The sequence below is a fragment of the Saccoglossus kowalevskii genome, chromosome 11 (genome assembly GCF_978046115.1).
Source record: "Saccoglossus kowalevskii chromosome 11, keSacKowa6.1, whole genome shotgun sequence".
Taxonomy (NCBI): domain Eukaryota; kingdom Metazoa; phylum Hemichordata; class Enteropneusta; family Harrimaniidae; genus Saccoglossus; species Saccoglossus kowalevskii.
The window spans coordinates 7003703-7027034 of NC_140651.1; the positions used below are offsets into that span (position 1 = coordinate 7003703).

Below are 23332 nucleotides of genomic sequence, written 5' to 3' on the forward strand. Positions count from 1 at the left end.
CATATACAATTAACACCACGAGTATATGCAATGTGTTTAAAACCTTGCACTAAATGTTTGAATGAAAAAGCCAACGAATGTCTGCGTACTTATACGTCCAAATTACGACACAAAACACAGCATGTGTGAATTGTACGTTCTATCACTCTACTGTGTGACAATCCTTGACATGAGGATAATTAAAGTAATTAACGATGCACAGTTCTCACTCAATTATCGTAATTTTATACTTATGCTCTTTCCCTGGCAGCTCCCCAGGCTCCAAACCATGCATACGTTTCATTTGAATACAACTCGAAAAACACACAATAGCCGTGACACCAGCTCCCATTGGTCCTTGGGCTGGTAATAACCACTAGTTTGTTAATGTCATGCTAAACTGTTAACAGAGGCCAATCCCACTCCTCTGTTGAAACTGGTAACTCAATCGACCAGGCGCTCTGTACACGGGTCAGAAGGTACGGCATAAGTTGAGCCGCTCTTGAGACTCTCTCGTCGAGTCGGGAACCACGTTGGCAACGCACACCGCCCAGTCACCGCGCTCCCACAATAACGACATAAGACCACACTCTTGTCAACTAAAACACAGGACACTGGAGATATGAACAAGACAGCCACTACTTCAAGTATGTTTTATTTCATTTCATTCTTTACATTCTATATGGGGGTTATCTACCGGACGAACTGGCAATATTGGGTTTGTTGTGATTGTACGGGAATATGATAGCCTGTAAGTCAGTTTGGTTAATATTCATGATTGATCTTATCAGTGAAATCAAAATAAGTGCCGACGTCCAAATCGTTTGTCAATGCCCGCTCTGTGTTTATACCTGTATATATCTCCACATTTTAAATTAGCAGACATATTCTGAAAATATCACAGCAAGTTGTCGTGTTTATTTGAAGTATGATGTGGTCCAATCAATAATACACTGTATGCCAAATGAAAACGGCTCAATACGAAAAACAAATTATCGGTTTTCGTTTTAAATCCAAAATGTAGTTTTAACTGGCATAACTTTTACGTGCATGTATAAATTTACTTTAGGTAAACCCACAAAGTGCAAAAAAAAAAAAAAGAGAATTGCAAGTTTTGGTCAATAACACCAAATTATCTACATAGCTTGATATATTGTAAAGTGTAACAGCTTCTAAGATGACTTTTGCGGTTTAGGTTGTTTTTGTTTTGTTTTCGACCAAAACAATGATGACTAAAGTGAAATGAGAGATATCATAATCCACAATAGAAAACTTCGATGTCCCATTTGGCTACTAGGTATTTACTCACATTTGGACTCACATTACATAAATATCTTCTGTTTTTCTAACATGTGCCTTGAACACGGTACGTTGTTACGGCTTTGCTTCCGTTCAGTTTCAGCCACACGGGAACACCAGGTACATATCTTAGGAGTTCAAACTAAAATGTAATGACATGTTCTTAAAATTGTTCTAAAAAAATTGGGCGGACGCTTAATATTGAATGATACAGTTAAAATTTAGAACTTCAATATATTTTATTAATTTTAAAAGCGAGTCACATAAAAGCAACATTTGACGGGATTGTGTAGATAAAGGAAAAGGCAAAGTTAAGTAGATATCTTGTAACTCCCGCTTTAAAAGACCCAGTGTGGAGAGTGTGAAAAGTGGTTTTATAAGAATACAACGAGAACATGAATACAGCCACACATGTCTTACAGTTTTTACGGTGTTTAGTTTCTAGTGTAATATCGTGATTAAGTCAGTGATGCCAGTGGATTGCTACCATCCAGAGTGATGTTAATCCCGTGTTACCTGCTATTTCACAGTTTAAATACTTCTTCTTAAATTCAAAATTTCAATTGACGTGATAAATGAACATATTTCGAGATCAGCCAAAAAACGTTCAATATTGCAGAAAAATCGAAAAAGCAAACTTAACAGAAAATCGTATGATAGATTTTCATAAAATGTACTGCATTGTGTCATCCGGGAAATCAAGTTAATAAAGTGCAGGATATCGTGGATAGATTGCCCGCTGCTACCACTTTGCGATGTGAAATGTGCAACATTGTGCAATATGAATCTCATTAAGTAGCCCATTCAGCCACACTGATTGACTTGTTGTCGTTTTTATATATCAATTAATATTTCAGAATTAATCTTAATTGTGATACTGATACTAATCAATAGATACAACTGAGGTGACGTGTTGTAAGGTTACTTAAAACTTGCATGACGTCACCAGTTGAAACCAACACGCCACCAAAACAACAATTCTGGTATTAATTTGAAACACGCTCTATATTGTAATAACACGTTTTAAAATGTCTGTTTTAATGAAATTTACATTCGGGTTTGGAAACGATAGTTTATATTTTTATATAAGTTGCCGAACTCACTGTTACGTCGGCAGCCACCACAGAGACGAGCTATTAGTTTGTGATGTCATAAACAGAAATATTAGTTTAATAATAAATATACTCGGTGATATCAAAGTGAAAATCGATAATTTTGTCGGTATTACTTTGTAATCTACCGCCACGAGTAGTATATGCGTGTAGCAATTCCGTCCCCATTTACTTATTTTAAATGAATTGAAATTAATATTAAGTTTGTCAACGTAATGTTTAAAAAACAACAACAACTTACAATCGAAGTGTTCAGTGCTGCTTTATTAGATACACATGGTTATGTCAACCACCAGTTGATATCTTGCATGGCTGTAACGATACAAATCTCTTCACACGAATCAGTTCAACTCCGGCCGCGTATGATCCCTTTGCTTTCAACCATGAATGATTCTAGAAATCTTAAACATGGAAAAATCGATATCTTAATATATGGCAGCTTGTCGGATTTCACCGTATGTTATGTCTGTGGTATACCAAATCGACATTGTTAATACTGAAATTAACGGCATCTGTTTTTTCATTGCAATATATCGATCGAATCAGACATAGTTTACATATTAATTTTATCCAATACAGAAAGTCAGATAGTATTTCAATACAACGCTTACGCTAAATAAAACACATAATCGATATATACTATAAAATAAACGAATAGATTAAAAAAAGAATAAGAATTAAAAAAATAATAGTTCATAGTATTTCCGATTTAAATTCCGACATTTTCGTAATGGCGTATACATACACCATGTGTCGTCCGTGGCGTAAATTAAATCAGTGTGTGTAGTTCAAAGCCTCTAATTTGTAATATAGGCGTTGGTGGTATATTGTACGAGCGGGAATATATTGGTTGCGGCAAGCCTATACATACAGGGAGTTATGTTGGCGACGTTAGCGAACACCCCAGCATTTTTCATAACCATTTCAATTTATTCGGGAAACACTACAGTGCTAATTAGAAGAGAATTACAATTTCTAATACGAAGAATTTTCAAAAAAAAATGTCATAGCTTAACAACTTGAAAGGCGCAACAGGTTGCAGTTACCTGTTGATATGGATAGATACATTATACGATACTCGTCAACGGGGAACCAGAATAATCATAGCGATATTTTTGCCTGGGCCAAACAGTAGCACAGACCTCGTCTCGATACTGGTGCAGTCCCGCGCCTCGGCGTCGACGTCAGAGCAAACCCCGGTACGCATACCTATGACTCGACCTCCGTGTCGTCAAGTAAATTGCTTATTTTTTTCATTTAAGATGATTTTCACGAGATAAATCCATATATGTGACGTGTTATCGATAACATCATTTAAGGGTCACAATATCAATGCACAGAACACCTGACATATTAGCATAGTTAGTTTACGCTACCCGAAGTGAGTAAATCGAATAACCATTTTCATCAGTCGATATTCGATATCAACATGTGCGCGATCGATGTCATTTTATCCAATAGAATCATTGAAAGTTGGCAGTTTTTATGCAGATGTTTTTGTACATTTACGTCACAGCAGACGTTTCAATTGAAAAAGTCAAAAATATAATATTTTCATTCATTCATGTCTAAAAGTATCGTATATGGGCCAAAGCAAGATTGCACACTTAAATTAACTTAAATGACGTGATTGGAAGTTTATTTTAATTTAATTTGTCAACATTTTTAGGGTTTCAATACACAACGAGGTGTTTTTATAATGAAGTTTTCATGAACTTATTATCAGTGTTGTTTATGTGTTTCATATTTTCCCCCAATGTGTGGCACAGATATCACCATAGAGACACACCAAACATGCCTACGAGCATGGACTCAATCCCAGGTAGTAAATATATCCCTGGGGTTAATATTTAGCCATACTTATAATGGTTTGTTGATAGAAAATGAACTAACGGTAATATATCATAGATAACCCGATGGGTGTGTCAAATCCCATTATGAGGGAAACCTTTTCCCTATAACATACTTCTATATCGAATTTTCTAATGAGAATTGCTTTAATGGGTATTATTTTCGGCTCCCGCGGTACTGGGATATGTGTAAACAATTCATTTTGTTTACAAAGCCCATGATGAAGAGGCTCACTGCGTACGACTCTGGTTTGTCGGGTAGCAAAGAAAAAAGTCGACAAGTCGTTCTATTTGTTACTTTCTTATGTTGATATGTTAAAATAACACAATGTGACTTATTTCATTGGAAAACTCACCACCTCAGCATCGCCATTACCTATGTTATTACTGAATACGGACTAAGACTGTTCAAATGTCAATGACTTGTTTTGTTTCTATTGAGCGTGTTGGTATCTGTCACTTCTTGTCTGTGGCCGTCTGTGTTGTGTTTTTACAGCCATTGAAAAAGTCGGAATGTTTTGTCTTTAATAGAAGGCTACACAGCGAGCCTCTGATACAGACCTGTATGTCCCGTCGTCTTATCAGATTGCCACACTACGCAACGTGTCAGTGTATTTTTTTCAATGAATCAAATTTTGTGTTCTTGGGTAGGTTTCACTTGCAATTCCATGTCCATTCCTATACTTATTGCACAATTGGTTTATTAGTTTCTTCCCAATCAGGCAAGACAGTGGGACAATTAAAAGCGCTAATTGTACACGCCTTCTCATCTCCTCTCAAATCTTCAGACAATAGTACTGGCAGCTGTACATTGGGGATCACGCTGTTTGAGCTACGTGCTATTGATTAAAACAATTGAGACTACACGACAGATTGATATGTCACAAAATGGTTAAACACGTGGTAGACAAAACACTATCTTGAAAACATTTAGTCACTGCAATTAAACTCTATGTGTTAGTACTTTTGTAAGATGTAGTCATGTATGGGTATTAAGAACGTTTCACGAAATGTATTTTCCATTTTCAAATATGCGAAGTGTTTAAGTATCGGTATTATATCTAAACACAGTACTATCTTAACGTTGGATTAACTGGCTATATATATACTGTAACAATAAAATAGCAACAGATGTGAAAATTAAATCATATTTTGTTTTTAAACAGGATTCCAATTTAGACAATAATAAGATGTGGTAGCACACTGTTCTGCTTATTGTCACTTTAGCATTTTAAACAATTCCACTTAAATTCTCATCATGAAAATATTTTCTGTATCATGGAATTTCTTAAGAAATCTTACTGAATTCTACCGTCACGCATTTCAATGAGATGCCATCGTTCAACATGTATGGTATACGGAGGGATTATACAAGGCTTATTATAGGTTTAACAAGATTTATAGAAAAGCGTTATTACCAGGTCCCTGTACAGGAGAAGGCTGTTTACTTAACGGATATGTGAACAACTGAGTTGTAATCAAATATGCTAATTTTCAAGTGACTTCGTGGTGGTCAATAACCGTGTCTTTGTAAGAACACTGTAGACTGACTCTTTCTCAACACTCCCAACGTAAGTTTTCAAAACACGCATTGTAGTCATTCTCACAGTCACCAACAATTCAGGTGAATATCGTTAATTTATGTAATTTTGGTCTTAGTCAGTAAACAGTGTTATTTACCCCTCCCCCTCCCCCTTTTGCAATAGCGCATATACTGACCACGTTTTATGAGCTTTGAGACGAGTGCCGAAATTAACAGGCGCTATTTTATTAAGGGCATGATTCTAAAGGTTGCAATGTAATTACATGTGACTGAAACATGTTCCACTTATACGTATGTGTCAGTGGAGGGACACCTGTGGATTTTAGTGAAGTGGCTTAACGTACTCATATCCGCCCAAAATGTAAAACATTTGCCTTTAGTTATTGAATTTCATATTCTATTCAGATTTCATAAAAAATATTTGTAATTGTATAATATTACTTTAACCTAAAATTTAATTAAATTGTAATTTTTATGCGTAGTTTTAAAAATAATTATTTTCAGTAATGGTTTCCCCACTGGTAGTCTACTACTGCTTCATACAATTATATTTCAACTTTCAAATTAATGCCGCGCGTGTTGGCTTTTTGGAATGCAAAGATTATTTGTTTGCTGTCATGATAGTATTCTTTCGGTTCACTTGATTCTCATCAAATTGAAATTTATTCATGCAACGTATTTAGTTTTTTCGATTGCTTTCACTCTGACACTTATTGTTTTTACCACTGCGACCAGTGACAGTCATATCGTAAATACTGTGGGTCAGTGTGTGATTAATCCCGGTCTTGTCTCGAACACTGCGAGGCGTATCGTTGTGGGTAAATACGCTGCAGTTTACGTGTTTCTTGTTTGTCCATAAACTGTACTATACCAGTTTAATTTTGTTTTTCCTAAATAAATATCCTTATTTATCCAAAGGTCGTATCTTGGACATCCCGTGCAAAGTATGTGGTGATCGGAGTTCTGGTAAACACTACGGTGTGTATGCGTGTGATGGATGCAGCGGATTCTTTAAACGAAGTATTCGACGGAACCGACAGTATGTATGTAAGAATAAAGGCAATGGTCCATGTCCAATTGATAAAACACACAGAAATCAATGTAGAGCATGCCGACTGAAAAAATGTGTACAAGTCGATATGAACAAAGACGGTAAGATGTGTTCCATTTATAAGTTTAAACAGGATTGTTTTACTGTCCCCGGAAATGCGGGCCGTATTTTTATTTGATTTTTATTATGAATATTGTATGTTAATTGTTGCGACTTAATTTTTACTTAAACGCGATTCACACCATATTTGCGATGGCACAAAAATAGTACAAAGCGCTCGACACAGCTCAGTGCCTTACATATGACGGTAATGAAGTTGTCATTAACCTGCGTGTCTAAATGAGGTAGTGATTGTAAGACGTGGTGTATGCATATCTCGTGAATAAGTCAACGTGCTAGCAATAGCTAATGAATACCGTCTATTGAAACCACCAGTGAAAAAATGTAATTTGGAAATTAATTACATGCTGGACTGTTGAGTTGTTCGTTTGATGTGCACTATACGACCCCAGACTGGGTTACCATGGAAATATGAAAACTATTACCATTTTTCTCGTCTGGATTTTTCTCCCTCTCGGCAGGATGCTTTGGTGGATTTTTTAAACTCCATTACAACGATGTGCGTCCGTCTACTGCTGTTTTTGAACGGCTAACGCAGAGAATCGACGCAAACTTATTCTGTTATTATAGCTATTTCCTGACAAATTGTGCATATTGAAGCGAATAGACGAAATTTTATTTCTTTAAATAAATATTTCCTAGCGCATTGCGGCTAACGTGGCGACCGACGTAATCTTATTTTGTGTAAAACATTATCCAAATGCATTCTGGTCAACACGACAAATTGTAATAATCTTTACTCATTAAATAAATCAGTTGACATATATAATTTATAGCGGAAATTGTACTACAAAATGTCATTCCCCAGCATGCAATTCTGGTTACGATTGCAAAAAAATCTCCGGTCTTAGTATACAAATATGGAACCTGGATTTGGACATCTGCCATGGTGGGAACAAACTGTAAAATCTTGAACATGACTCGAAGGGATATGCGAAGTTTGTTTCTAGAGGGGAAGCTTTCAATAAAATATCACGGTATTCTCTCACCTTTTCCAACGCGCATGCTAAATCGTGACCGGAGGAAGTCGCCTCCTGGAAAGTCAGTTCAAACATTATTGTGGTTGCTTTTGCCGTGAGGGAAAGAAAAGTTAAGCCCGGCTTGGAAGATGAGAGCCTATCACATTTCTAATGTCAGGAGACTGAGTAGTTTCGCAATTCAGTGAAAACAAGCAAAGATCTGTATATGGCATTGTTTGAGTAAAGTACATAGAAAAAGCAGTTTGCTGGAGGTAAAGTTTAGATACCGTCGTATCACAGCAGCCGCCGTATTACGGTCTACTTTCAAATCAGCAAATCCTAATGATACTTGTGGCATGAATAAGAAGGTGTTCTTGTGAGTTTTGATTACTTTATGCAGCAAGTCTATAAAATTGAGAAGTGCTCACTGTGATGGGAAATATGAATCGGTCAGTGGTGTTGTGGGGTGGATTTGAAGACCCCTACAGAGACTGAATTATTGAAAAGGCATTCGTTAAATCGCTATAGCGGGAAAGCTACACTTCTACAATTACCATTTAACTGGTTTTCCTAAACGAATCAACGTTATCAAATCCATTTTGTCTAGCTATTGTACCATTCAGTACCGGAAGGCAGTGATTAAAATAACCAATCACAGAAAAGCGTCAATTTATTCCTAATGTCTATAAGTAACAAAATAATAACACAGGTGGTTCGGAAAGATGTACGAAACACGTACAGCTAATCACGATCAAGTATATATTACTTGCTAGTGGGTAGACATATTCCACGCCAATAATTGATAGTTGGTAGACATAGTGTTCACCAGTAATTGCTAGTTGGTAGATATAGTCCATGCCAATAATTGACAGTTGGTGGACATAGTGTACACCAGTAATTGCTAGTTGGTAGATATAGTCCATGCCAATAATTGACAATTGGTAGGCATAGTGTACACCAGTAATTGCTAGTTGGTAGATATAGTCCACGCCAATAATTGATAGTTGGTAGACATAGTGTACACCAGTAATTGCTAGTTGGTAGATATAGTCCATGCCGATAATTGACAGTTGGTGGACATAGTGTACACCAGTGATTGCTAGTTGGTAGGCATAGTGTACACCAGTAATTGCTAGTTGGTAGATATAGTCCACGCCAATAATTGATAGTTGGTAGACATAGTGTACACCAGTAATTGCTAGTTGGTAGATATAGTCCACGCCAATAATTGATAGTTGGTAGACATAGTGTACACCAGTAAATGCTAGTCGGTAGATATAGTCCACGTCAATAATTGCTAGTTGGTAGATATAGTCCATGCCAATAATTGATAGTTGGTAGACATAGTGTACACCAGTAATTGCTAGTTGGTAGATATAGTCCATGCCAATAATTGATAGTTGGTAGACATAGTGTACACCAGTAATTGCTAGTTGGTAGATATAGTCCATGCCAATAATTGATAGTTGGTAGACATAGTGTACACCAGTAATTGCTAGTTGGTAGATATAGTCCACGCCAATAATTGATAGTTGGTAGACATAGTGTACACCAGTAATTGCTAGTTGGTAGATATAGTCCATGCCAATAATTGATAGTTGGTGGACATAGTGTACACCAGTAATTGCTAGTTGGTAGATATAGTCCACGCCAATAATTGATAGTTGGTAGACATAGTGTACACCAGTGATTGCTAGTTGGTAGATATATTCCACGTCAATAATTGATAGTTGGTAGACATAGTGTACACCAGTAATTGCTAGTTGGTAGATATAGTCCACGTCAATAATTGATAGTTGGTAGACATAGTGTACACCAGTAAATGCTAGTCGGTAGATATAGTCCACGTCAATAATTGATAGTTGATAGACATAGTGTACACCAGTAATTGCTAGTTGGGATATATAGTCCACGCCAATAATTGATAGTTGGTAGACATAGTGTACACCAGTAGTTGCTAGTTGGTAGATATAGTCCACGTCAATAATTGATAGTTGGTAGACATAGTGTACACCAGTAATTGCTAGTTGGTAGATATAGTCCATGCCAATAATTGATAGTTGGTAGACATAGTGTACACCAGTAAATGCTAGTCGGTAGATATAGTCCACGTCAATAATTGATAGTTGGTAGACATAGTGTACACCAGTAATTGCTAGTTGGTAGATATAGTCCACGCCAATAATTGATAGTTGGTAGACATAGTGTACACCAGTAGTTGCTAGTTGGTAGATATAGTCCACGTCAATAATTGATAGTTGGTAGACATAGTGTACACCAGTAATTGCTAGTTGGTAGATATAGTCCACGCCAATAATTGACAGTTGGTAGACATAGTGTACACCAGTAATTGCTAGTTGGTAGATATAGTCCACGCCAATAATTGATAGTTGGTAGACATAGTGTACACCAGTAATTGCTAGTTGGTAGATATAGTCCACGCCAATAATTGATAGTTGGTAGACATAGTGTACACCAGTAGTTGCTAGTTGGTAGATATAGTCCACGTCAATAATTGATAGTTGGTAGACATAGTGTACACCAGTAATTGCTAGTTGGTAGATATAGTCCACGCCAATAATTGCTAGTTGGTAGACATAGTGTACACCAGTAATTGCTAGTTGGTAGATATAGTCCACGCCAATAATTGATAGTTGGTAGACATAGTGTACACCAGTAGTTGCTAGTTGGTAGATATAGTCCACGTCAATAATTGATAGTTGGTAGACATAGTGTACACCAGTAATTGCTAGTTGGTAGATATAGTCCACGCCAATAATTGACAGTTGATAGACATAGTGTACACCAGTAATTGCTAGTTGGTAGATATAGTCCACGCCAATAATTGATAGTTGGTTGACATAATGTACACCAGTAATTGCTAGTTGGTAGATATAGTCCACGCCAATAATTGATAGTTGGTAGACATAGTGTACACCAGTAATTGCTAGTTGGTAGATATAGTCCACGCCAATAATTGATAGTTGGTAGACATAGTGTACACCAGTAGTTGCTAGTTGGTAGATATAGTCCACGTCAATAATTGATAGTTGGTAGACATAGTGTACACCAGTAATTGCTAGTTGGTAGATATAGTCCACGCCAATAATTGATAGTTGGTAGACATAGTGTACACCAGTAATTGCTAGTTGGTAGATATAGTCCACGCCAATAATTGACAGTTGGTAGACATAGTGTACACCAGTAATTGCTAGTTGGTAGATATAGTCCACGCCAATAATTGATAGTTGGTAGACATAGTGTACACCAGTAATTGCTAGTTGGTAGATATAGTCCACGCCAATAATTGATAGTTGGTAGACATAGTGTACACCAATAATTGCTAGTTGGTAGATATAGTCCACGCCAATAATTGCTAGTTGGTGGACATAGTGTACACCAGTAGTTGCTAGTTGGTAGATATAGTCCACGCCAATAATTGACAGTTGGTAGACATAGTGTACACCAGTAATTGCTAGTTGGTAGACGTAGTCCACGCCAATAATTGACAGTTGGTAGACATAGTGTACACCAGTAATTGCTAGTTGGTAGACGTAGTCCACGCCAATAATTGATAGTTGGTAGACATAGTGTACACCAGTAATTGCTAGTTGGTAGATATAGTGTACACCAGTGATTGCTAGTTGGTAGACATAGTGTACACCAGTGATTGCTAGTTGGTAGACATAGTCCACGCCAATAATTGACAGTTGGTAGACATAGTGTACACCAGTGATTGCTAGTTGGTAGATATAGTCCACGCCAATAATTGATAGTTGGTAGACATAGTGTACATCAGTGATTGCTAGTTGGTAGACATAGTGTACACCAGTGATTGCTAGTTGGTAGATATAGTCCACGCCAATAATTGACAGTTGGTAGACATAGTGTACACCAGTGATTGCTAGTTGGTAGACATAGTGTACACCAGTGATTGCTAGTTGGTAGATATAGTCCACGCCAATAATTGATAGTTGGTAGACATAGTGTACATCAGTGATTGCTAGTTGGTAGATATAGTCCACGTTAATAATTGATAGTTGGTAGACATAGTGTACATCAGTGATTGCTAGTTGGTAGACGTAGTCCACGCCAATAATTTACAGTTGGTGGACATAGTGTACACCAGTAATTGCTAGTTGATAGATATAGTCCACGCCAATAATTGCTAGTTGGTAGGCATAGGTCATGCCAATAATTGATAGTTGGTAGACGTAGTTCTTACCGATAATTGCCAAATTGTTGGCAAAATTCGCACACTAGTTGGTGAACCTAGTTCACGTCATTAATTGTTAATTTGTAGATACAATATACACCATTAATTGCTAGTTGGTAAACATCTCATAATGTTTAGCAAATCGATACTGGCCCACCCCGGTCAAAATGTTTTTAGTGGCGGGGATTCGACACAGTCAAAGCTTCTTTTACGAAGCCATTTATGTGTGACTTTTGTGTGAGTTCGTCCTTGTTGCAATAGGCACTTTTTTCCACCATTATGAATCCTGGCTTTTCAGAACAGCTGATGAAGTAACACAAATTCAAGGACAACGTTCCAATTAGGAATGGAAATCTTCAAAACATTTCTTCTAAGAAAAGACATATTGCATTGCCATAGAAATAGTTTTAAATAAGTTGCAAGTTGTACTGTGTGAAAGTTAGATGAATGTTTGCGAATTACGTCACACTCATTCCCGAAACAAAACGATAACGTGACTGTCATCAGCAGTTAGCTCTGTTATCGATTATATGGCCAGGTGTTCTACATTGACTGCATTTACATTGTACCCAACCGTTGGAATGAACTGATATACTCATTGGAAGATATTTATCTACAAACTACTGAACACAATCACATTAATTCGAAATTGGGACTCGGTATCTAAGATATACTAAATTTGAAGCCGGCATGTCTACATTGGCAGTGCAAGTTTGAAGCCGGCATGTCTACATTGGCAGTGCAAGTTTGAAGCCGGCATGTCTACATTGGCAGTGCAAGTTTGAAGCCGGCATGTCTACATTGGCAGTGCAAGTTTGAAGCCGGCATGTCTACATTGGCAGTGTAAGTTTGAAGCCGGCATGTCTACATTGGCAGTGCAAGTTTGAAGCCGGCATGTCTGTATCATAAGCAGTTAACATTTAGCGCAGAGTTGTCACTTTCCCATCATTCGCTTTGATGAGTTCCTTTTGTGTCGGCTTGTCATTTACTGTGACATGTGGACACTACTCGTACGCTGTATTCAGTTAAACTGAATGTTGGTAGATGACTACAACTGACATTGGGTCAGCTGACTAACAGTTCAAAAGGCAAACACGGCTATGGAGAGTTGGGAAAACTTTGACTGGTCTCTAGTGGGGGAGTTGCTTGCTAGAATCAAGCAAAGGTCACTCGCAATTGAATGGTGTCCCAATTGGAGACCGGATCTCAGCCTGCACACAAAACACTTCGTCGGTGCGCATATTTGGTAGACAACACAGTCAATGAGTGGCATCCAAACTGTACCAACTATCCGTGCACTGGCCAATACTGCCATAACTACGTCTCAATACACTGTTTTGTCCCATCGAACAGAGAGGACAAACCAGCTGCACAAACAAAGCGACACACTACACATTGTACTCGCATCTCAGTTCATTTAATCATATAAAAATAACATAGCTGAACAAGTGACTTTATTCACTTTCCATTCAGCCTTTTTTCTCCTAACGGTGCTAGTATACAGTTTACAGTTGAACACTGTGAGGTGTGGACAGTTGCGGTTAGCATTCAGACTGCCACTTGTCAGTGTGTGAGAAAACCGCCTTGACTTCGCAAATAAGCGTTGCGATGAAAAGATGGAGTACATACGATATTGTCAGCGCATATTTTATGGTAGCTGGGAATAGGTAATAAAGAGGTGTTGTATGTACGTTTGGTTTATTCTGGTTAGATGAAGTAAAGGAATGGAATGTACCTCGGGCTGGGTAGAGTTGGATTTTACATGAGGGTCAACGCAGATAGAAGGGTTGGCGTGAGCATTTGTTTGGGTTTATATCCCGAGTAAACTTTCACGCAGTGTTTGTCGTTAAAATCCTTTGATTGGTTGGGAGGGGAACATTATCAAAGATGTATGTTTTACGGATGGCGTTTCCATGGTGATCAATACTCATATTGCTTGTCAGATTACCAAGTGAATTGCCTAAATAGCATTTAAAGGAAGACAACTTGTTCAGTCTAATGCCAGAACAGTGTGACGTCATCCAAGGTTATCTCAATTAAATCCGATACAGTGTTTACGATTGAGGGCGTCCATTTCTAGTACGTATACAAAGACACCAAATGAGCAAAGTTGCGAAGTTTTGCACTACTTATTAACACTGCCTTAGCCAAATGGTTTGTATATTTGTTTCGCGGGCTTTCAATTGTCTCATTGTCGCTGTAGCGCTGCTTTCTGAAGTACATGGTTCCATTTTAGAATTCATATTTGCCATAATTCCCCACTTTGCTAGACAGAACTCAAATTACTGCGACCTTTACTGCACCTTTGTTCTGTCAACAAGTGTTTCTTGCGGGCCGACCAGGTCTGTGCGTTTAAATCGTGATTCGATATAACTCCACAGATATTTATTTGTAAATCCCCCTCATGTAAGTGTTCTCTTTGTACATCTTATTCACACCCTATGCCACTGTTTGTCAAATTAGCATAATGATCCAAATTTGGGCAAATTGGGTGTGAAATGGGTAAAATTACATACTTGTCCTTTCCTTATTTCCTATACTGTACCTATTCTTTCCGCCCGACAATATCAAACAGCGGAAAATTAGATTCCAAATAATTGCTTGCCAGAAAAGCACCCTGTATTTAAATGGTAGTTAGTAGCAATTTTGCACTAATATCGCCCAATTTAACTACAAACTCGCCTTCCACACGTCTCCATTTCAAGCAACAAAAACAAGCGATTTAAACTGTGAAAACACTAAGAAATTTTCAAAACCTAATTTATTACGATCAAAATTGCGATGTATTAAGGATTCATTGTAAAGTAAAACGAACAGGATGGTAACAATTAAGGGCTGAAAGTGTCCGTTTACCGCCGCTATCAGTCGTTACCGTGAAACTCACGCAGTTTTGCAAATTACCGTTATTATGATGTTGTATGCACGTTGGAAACTGGTCTATGTGAGTTAAATGTTTCTTATATAACTATGGTTTATAAATTAGGATGATTCCATGGCACAGGTTAGCACCAATCAAAACACGCCAAAGTGCCCCCAGGAAATTAAAGTTTACTAATTATCAACATCTTAGAACACATCGAATGATAATTGAAATATGAACACGGTTTTCTCTCGATCTTGCTTCCATGTGTATCATTTGATCCCAGAACTACCGAGAATACGGTTGATAAACGACGAAGTGCTTATCAATTAGCTTCCAATTAGCTCTCATAACGGCTTCAAATTGTCTTTACCCCGAATATATCAGCCTACACATCATACGATTGGTGGGACCGTAACTCAGACCTTTCTACATGCTAGTATTTTTAAAGCCCTCAGCAGGATAGGTCTCTGTGATTACCGCTTCTAAATTACCATCTTTGTGTAATTTAACAGCTCGTATGGAAGTCATTATATAGTTGAAACATATTTGGAACCCTATTGGCAAGAACACCTACAGGGGGTGGCTTTGTATTGCCGAGACTAAAGTATTCAATACTCAAAAAGTGATGAAAACGGTGATGATGATTGTCCACAGATACATTATATACGCCATGTCATTGCATAGCAGACGCAGCGGTTGGAAATGTGTCTAGCTTTCTTTTCCAATGACAGAGGCCATACAGGTCTGAAAATACCAGGTTATGAATACGCAGTATTTGAATATGTACATGTGTAATAATTTTCGCGCTCAGGGGTTGGAGAAATTTACATGTATTGATCGTCCAATTCCAATTATAGCAATTAGATAGATCTATAATCTATCAGAGCGGTTCGCTATATCTATGTAATTAAGCAGTTACCTCTTCATCGCTCTTCTCATCCACCGATTCACCGCCGACTCTCTCCAATTAAAGGCAAATGGACAAATCCACTTCGATTCACCCAGCACCCTATTTCCGAACTCTCATTTTCTCTCAAGCGCTCGGCACGTGGTGGTGTATGAATTCGGGGCCAATCAGATCATCATCCACAGCTATATACCATACGTTTTTATGCCATAAACGAATTAACAGTAATTATTTGAAGAATACAAAAAAATGGTATTAGCTCCAAGTGGTATGTGAATGCGTTCGCTTCCTAATGCTATTACTCTTAAACATTAGCACAGATTTCGTTTTTACGGACAATTTTGTGGAACATATCAATCAAGTATTGTAAGATGAGCGAAAATACCTTAAATATACTCACGTTAAAACATGTATTTTGATATGGTCAATATGGTTCTAGTTTGCTCAAGGTGCTCTTCTTGAACGATGAAACGTGTCCACCACGTGTCCGGTTTACTCACACCATTCCGCGTTCAATTTTTTTTCAACAAGTTGGTGTTAACCATATGTCATATTACAACGTATATTACAATACAAGTGTTTTTGTAAAAAAGATCTACTTTATCCAAATATGTTTACATAAACAAGTTTTATACAGGGAAACATCTAGCAGTAGATTGTGTTAATATTTGCTTTTGGTGACAGGCGTTATTTTAACCACTTGGGGTGATAAAGACGGTGGAGGAGTTTCTTTGTCATGACAACCTTGGATCTGGTATCCCATGGAGAATTGGTCGAATAACAAAATCTAGTAATATAGACAACGTGGAAATGATTAAACATGACTCCTGAACATAACTCAATGAAGTCACTGTGTTGAACATAAATAAATGATGCAGTTATGTTAAACATATATATTAAACCAAAAATCTTTGATTCAAGGTACGACTGCAGGATGGTGAAAATATGAGATGATTATGCCCAGTTTCTACGCACATCGTAGTTTGTCATAGTTGTGTTAGATTTTCCAAAATGCATACATCTTTAGCTGAATCTAGTTTTCATGAGTACGCGCGAAACTTGCTCATCACCGTACGTGTAGGGGAAAATAGCTCATTAAATATGCATAGCTCTTGCAGAGCGTGTACGTTGTGATGTAATAGAAGACGAAATTGAACGTATTGCTTTGGCTAACAAAGAGGGGTGTTCTGTTTCGTCCCCATCCACAAATATCTCAATTCCCGCGCACTTGTTAGCCAAATTAATGCAGTTTAGTCAGTTGCCCAATTGCCTCGTTTCTGTCATTGTAGGCACACGCGCTGTCCACACGACTACCGTATTCATTGTCTGACAGCCTAGCATAGTACTATCGTCAAACTGCCGATTCGTCGTTTCCCACCAGCCCCAAGATCGGATTCACTTGCCGAGAGTCTTTGTAAACGGCTAGCGTCGTTTAACAGTTGCCTGGTGAGAACAAAGAGGCAGCCAACTCATACCTTAGGCAACAACCTGCAAACGGCACAGTTACGCTGATTGGCCGAATCCTCGTCTACAATACACATATCGCGAGGGTAAATTCACAAGACCAAAATCTGTTTACTGTATAAATTGTTTACATAATTTTTATTTTATGTAATTTTGATTAAAACTATGACAATCAACAGAAATTATTTATTTTATTTCCACAAACCGTCATTCGTTGAGGGCGCTCGTCTTCACTAAAACCACCTGTCGGCTAGAAAACAGAATGCCCATATTCATTTTCAAGTCGCATTAGAGTTGTTGGTTGGATTACTATGATCTTTAAGCCATAATTCACAATCTAAGTCACATGACAAAAAGCATTCACTATTGCGATGGAAATGAATGAAATGGTAATACATTCTTACGTCATCAACAGTGACAGTGTATGAGACACGTGACTTGGTAATATGAAAGAAACAAGAAGTATAGAGATTAAAGAACGTCTGTCGCCGGCTTCGATCGTCTTTGTTTAATCGTTTCCCATGCCTTCACAATCGTTCTCAACTATTTAAAACGTCCAACAACACGTGCTATACTGGCACCACTGAAATATTGACAAGAACATCACGATACTCACAGAGAAATAAAATTGCATTATTTAATTGAATCATTTCTTTTCTTCGCACGAAAAGGCGGGGACTCATGCTGAATTCCAGCAAAAAACACGCTTGGAGTGCTTATTTTTTATGCATGTAATTATGTGCATTCATAGAATATTCTCACGCAATTATTACTTCCGTCGTACCAAACAAGAGTATACCTACTCGTACCGATTCACCAATTACTGCATACGAAATTACAGTCGAATGGGACACCATTTGAAAAGGGCCATTTGAACTTATGTATTTAAAAACTCAGGAGCACCCCCATACGAGTACGAATTGCCAACTTATACGATCGAGCATATACACTAAGTTCAGTGAACGCCAATCTCCTGAACTGCATTTTTCTGATTCGATTTATTAAATCCATATCATCATGTGTTGTTGTAATGCTAGTGTGTGAGTGTTTTAGTTTATACTTAAAGTTAATCGATAAGGTGTGGGGAGGGCGCAATTTATCTTATAGTGAAACATTCACATGAATAGTGTCGTTAGTGAAACTTTGACGAAGATTAGTTATCCACTTTTAAGCTAGAATGCCAAGGAATGAAATCACATCTTCACTTTATTAGGGCCTTTTAAAATTATTTCTTTATTCTCTCTTGAAGTGTTTTCTAGCGATGCGTTGATCGTCTCAGATTAAATGGAGCGTAAGGTTATTCATTGACTGGTAACGGTGGTTTGTTCACCAGTGTGTAAATCTTGACTGCGTTAGGACGATATGGTGACTGTAGTGATTTGGCTTACACTTCTACGGTACGAGTTGGAAAAAAAAATACGCTAAAGTTCATCATGTTTAAAAGTTTGACACTGAAGGAAACTATCGACGTTAAACTGACTGCGCAGACGCAGAAGCGACAGTAAATGTGTCTCGACAATTTTAGAAAAGGATTTGTTTTTTTTTACTTGTGTGTCTCCTTTGACATTTCCGGTTTAGTTTGACTTGTTAAAGATATCTCAAGTTTAATATTCATTGTTTTTGTGTCTATACCCACAGCTGTTCAGCACGAACGCGGACCAAGAAATTCGACGATACGAAAACAGATGGCGCTCTATTTGAAGGAAACAACAGGCAGAGACGACGTCACCGCAACAATTCCCTCAAACTTACGTCACGGACCAACATTTATGAATACATTATTAGGAGGTGAATCACCATATATGGGCATCACTGTGAGTACACTAGATTCCCTGCCATCGGTCACAGTAACAGAAACTCCTACACCTATCATCTGCCAACCAATGCCAAAGGTCAGTGTCTGACGTCATGACCCATATAACAATTTCGCTTTTTTCAGTTTTATCACGTTGACATCGAGCCCCTAGATACAAACATATTATCGCTATGTCACGGAACTCCCGAAACACAATACAAATCAAATGGTTTCATGCGACGCCCCTACTCCCCCTGGATGGTGAGCGCGACCTCCACTTGAAAACTTAGTGACACTTTATAAAACAAAGAATTTCATCGACACTCTGAACGAAAACTAAGCGACGCGATTAAATCCCATGATTTCTAGGACTCGTGGATGAAAACATCATAGCTATAAAAACAGATTGTTTTTATCGGACCTCAGTGACGCCATACAAACATGTTCAAAAAAATCATTCGCATATGGCTATAATGTTCTTTTGTTTATTTTTTCAGTATCCATATGAACTAACACCTTCGTACTGTAGTAATCCAGAGGCAATATGTGAAACTGCCGCCAGGTTATTATTTATGAGTGTTAAATGGGCCAAAAATGTCCCAGCATTCCTCAGTCTTCCGTTTAGAGATCAGGTATGTTCTTTTGTCTAGTGTAAAGTTCTTGCATTCTGGGAGACTGTTTAATCGTACGACGTTTGGCACAATTGCCTTGTATTTTAGCACTCATTTGTTATACATTGCTCAGTATAAGTTTATTGCATTCTGGGAAACTTGTGATCACATGATCTTCGGTATAAGTTTATTGCATTCTGGGAAACTTTTGATCACATGATGTTCGGTATAAATTTATTGCATTCTGGGAAACCTTTGATCACATGATGTTCGGTATAATTTATTGCATTCTGGGAAACTTTTGATCACATGATATTCGGTATAATTTATTGCATTCTGGGAAACTTTCTGTAAAATATTCCTACATTCTGGGAGACAGTTGATGTTCGATATAACTTTATCGCATTCTGGGCAGCCTTTGATAACGTGATGTTCGGTATAACTTTATTGAATTTTTAAGTGTTGTGACCAAGAGTTTAAATATAGCGTGCTTGTTTGTATTACAGTTACTTTTACTTGAAGAGGGATGGCGGGAATTATTTGTACTGGGAGCAGCGCAGTGGCAGATGTGTATGGAAATTGGTCCATTGCTAGCCGCTGCAGGTCAGCTACATTTCAGTGAGAATTTATCTTTACTACACCAATCGTGACTGAGTCCTAATATGCCACCCACCCTAATAGAGGGCAATGTACTGATTGCACATAGCAAACCGTTATATTGGAAAGTGGAATCAACCCGTAGAATTGTAGAAATAACTCAATTGAACGGAAATGCAGATTAACCGAAATATTAATTACCAATATTTATTCGTATCCACAGGACTTAGCACAGAACATACAAATCCAGAGAAAATAGTTGCAATTATGAGCGAAATGAGGACATTTCAAGAAATTATCGCAAAATTTAAACAAATGCAGGTAGATGCAACTGAGTACGCATGTCTGAAAGGAATTGTCATATTCAAATCAGGTAAGCTTAGTTTTTTGCTTGGTGTAATTTATGGCATTAGCTGATTTACTCAATACAAGCGTTACGCCGGCGCAAGTTTCGCCCGGTTATTAAAAAGACAAAGATCTCATAGCATTGTGTCCACATCAGTGATATAATATAATTGGTATTAATCAGGGCGCTGACACATATTGCGAGTGCCTACAATGAAATAGGGTAAATGTCGATATAGTTGACCATTGTACCCATATGTAGATTATAACTAAAATCCACTTATTCACTTCACTTTACCTCATTGCGAGTGATCGCCAATTGTCTTCACATTAGTTTTAACGCCGGGGTGATAGTGATAGACTGATACTCACCTTCGAGGGATTGTAATGCAACCAATTTAAACCTTTTTACGCCGCGTCTTGACATTCGTATGTGAACATGCTAATAGTATATTTTACTGTATGCATAGAATTCTATTCAGTCTAGATTGCATTATTAATAGACATTTTTTTTAATTGCAGTATTTCCAGACTCGCCGCAAGAGATTCGAGGTGTACGCGACTTTCATGGCGTAGCAACACTCCAAGACCAAGCACAGTTGACTCTTAGCAAATACATTCATACCAAATATCCAACTCAACCGTTTAGATTTGGAAAACTGTTACTGATGTTGCCCCAGTTGAGGGCGATACGACCGAGCACAATAGAGGAACTCTTTTTCCGTAAAACTATCGGCAATATTCCGATTGAACGATTGCTCTGCGATATGTACAAAGCAAATGATTTTTAAATTATATGTTACCGCAGTAATTACTTTTAATTTATTATCATTCATGACAGAAGTTACTTAATATTTTTCAATAACTTGGGGAGACATACTCCCTTGCTCCTATATTTAAACACACAGTTAACTGATTTATTTATAAGGCAATGAGCTTTAAAAAATGATGACAGAAACATTGCTTCCACATTTCGAGTTATTGTTTTTAAGTGTTTTACTTAAAGTTTATTTACATAGTAAATTTGTAACCCGAGTGCATTCCGCTGTGCCTTAAAGAGTTCATGTTGCCTAATATATCAGAAGACTATTGGAATAACGTTATCAGTTTGTTCGTGCTGAAATGTGTATTTTTGTAAATAGTATCGTTACATGGTGTTAAGAATCATGGTATTTTTTAAATTATTGAGTACATTTTCTAAGAAAATGGTCTTTTTTTTAAACAAACACGAGCAACTTATTTAAAAACAGTTTATTTGACCGTGTATCGTTCGTTGAGTTTGTTGATAACGCATATACCGCCCTCTACCGAATATAGTATATAACACTTGTACGTTGGAGGCGCTATACATATTGTCCATGTCATTATAAATGGCATGAGAGTTGTATTCTCATTCAATACGAAACGAATTTTCAATTTCTATTCTAGTTCGTCGTTATATTGTTTTATATTCCCTCATAGGATGAATCAAGTCAACTGAATCTCATTTTCTAAATAATATTGAACCTAAACATCTGCAGTATTATTATATAACTGGCCGAATATGAACGTTTGAGCGCGGGAGCAGGCGATCATTTTGATCTGACTTTAGAGGAGAAATGTGCTCCTCGCGCAAACACGCGCTTATTCGGACTGTAATATTTTATTACATGCTTATCAGATGATTATACGTAAATTGTTCTCACCAAAAACAATCACACATATCACCGGTAATTTCCAAATCCAGCGAAACGTTTCGCTGTATGGAATTTGTGTGAAAGCGATTATCTCAAAATGAATTATTCTAGACATTCTTTTCTTTGTTTGTATCCTTCTGTCCTATATATTGTTTGTATATTTTTGTCAAAATATAGGCCTACAAGGCATTCTACTATTCCATGTATATCGTCTATTGTTTGTATTTACACATTGTGGAAAGCAACACACGGCCTGTAAAGGGTAATATATTACATACATTCCGCTAATAATATCAAGAGTACTATACCAAGCTATTTCCTGTAATACAAAAATTCTAATTTGGGGTCATAATATTACAAAGCCTAACTTAAAAAATTGAAGATAGTAAAAAATCGATAACATTAATGTAAACTATTAATTCACATGGTTACTGATTAGACAATCATATCACATGGTAACAGATTAAAAGGTCAATGTATATGGATATTGATTAGACTATCATGTCATATAATTATTGATTAGACAATCAAATGACATGGTTACTGATTAAACTGTCAATTCACATGGATAGTATTTAGACAATCAAATCATTGTATTTTGATTTCTATTTAAACTATTAATTCATGTGGTTAGTAATTAGAGAATTATTTTGCATGCTTACTGATCATTATATTATAGTTATTCATAAGTCTGTCAATTAATATGTTTAGTGATTATTCTATCAATTAATATGTTTACTGATTAGACTATCAATTTAAATGTTTAATGATTAGACTATCAATTAATATGTTTACTGATTAGACTATCAATTAATATGTTTACTGATTAGACTATCAATTAATATGTTTACTGATTAGACTATCAATTATTATGTTTACTGATTAGACTATCAATTAATATGTTTACTGATTAGACTATCAATTTAAATGTTTAATGATTAGACT

The 23332-nt window shown here is 37.1% G+C and overlaps 1 protein-coding gene across 4 annotated transcripts; it reads left to right on the top strand.

The window, feature by feature from the left end:
* The first annotated feature begins 404 nt into the window (after window positions 1-404).
* On the top strand, window positions 405-21751 carry tll (tailless). 4 transcript variants are annotated; one of them, XM_085504853.1, is made up of 7 exons: window positions 405-626; window positions 6702-6935; window positions 19002-19255; window positions 19656-19790; window positions 20276-20387; window positions 20590-20739; window positions 21234-21751. In XM_085504853.1, exons 1-7 carry the CDS (start codon window positions 602-604, stop codon window positions 21500-21502), a joined length of 1179 nt encoding a protein of 392 aa, XP_085360979.1. In that variant the 5' UTR covers window positions 405-601; the 3' UTR covers window positions 21503-21751.
* Window positions 21752-23332: the final 1581 nt, after the last annotated feature.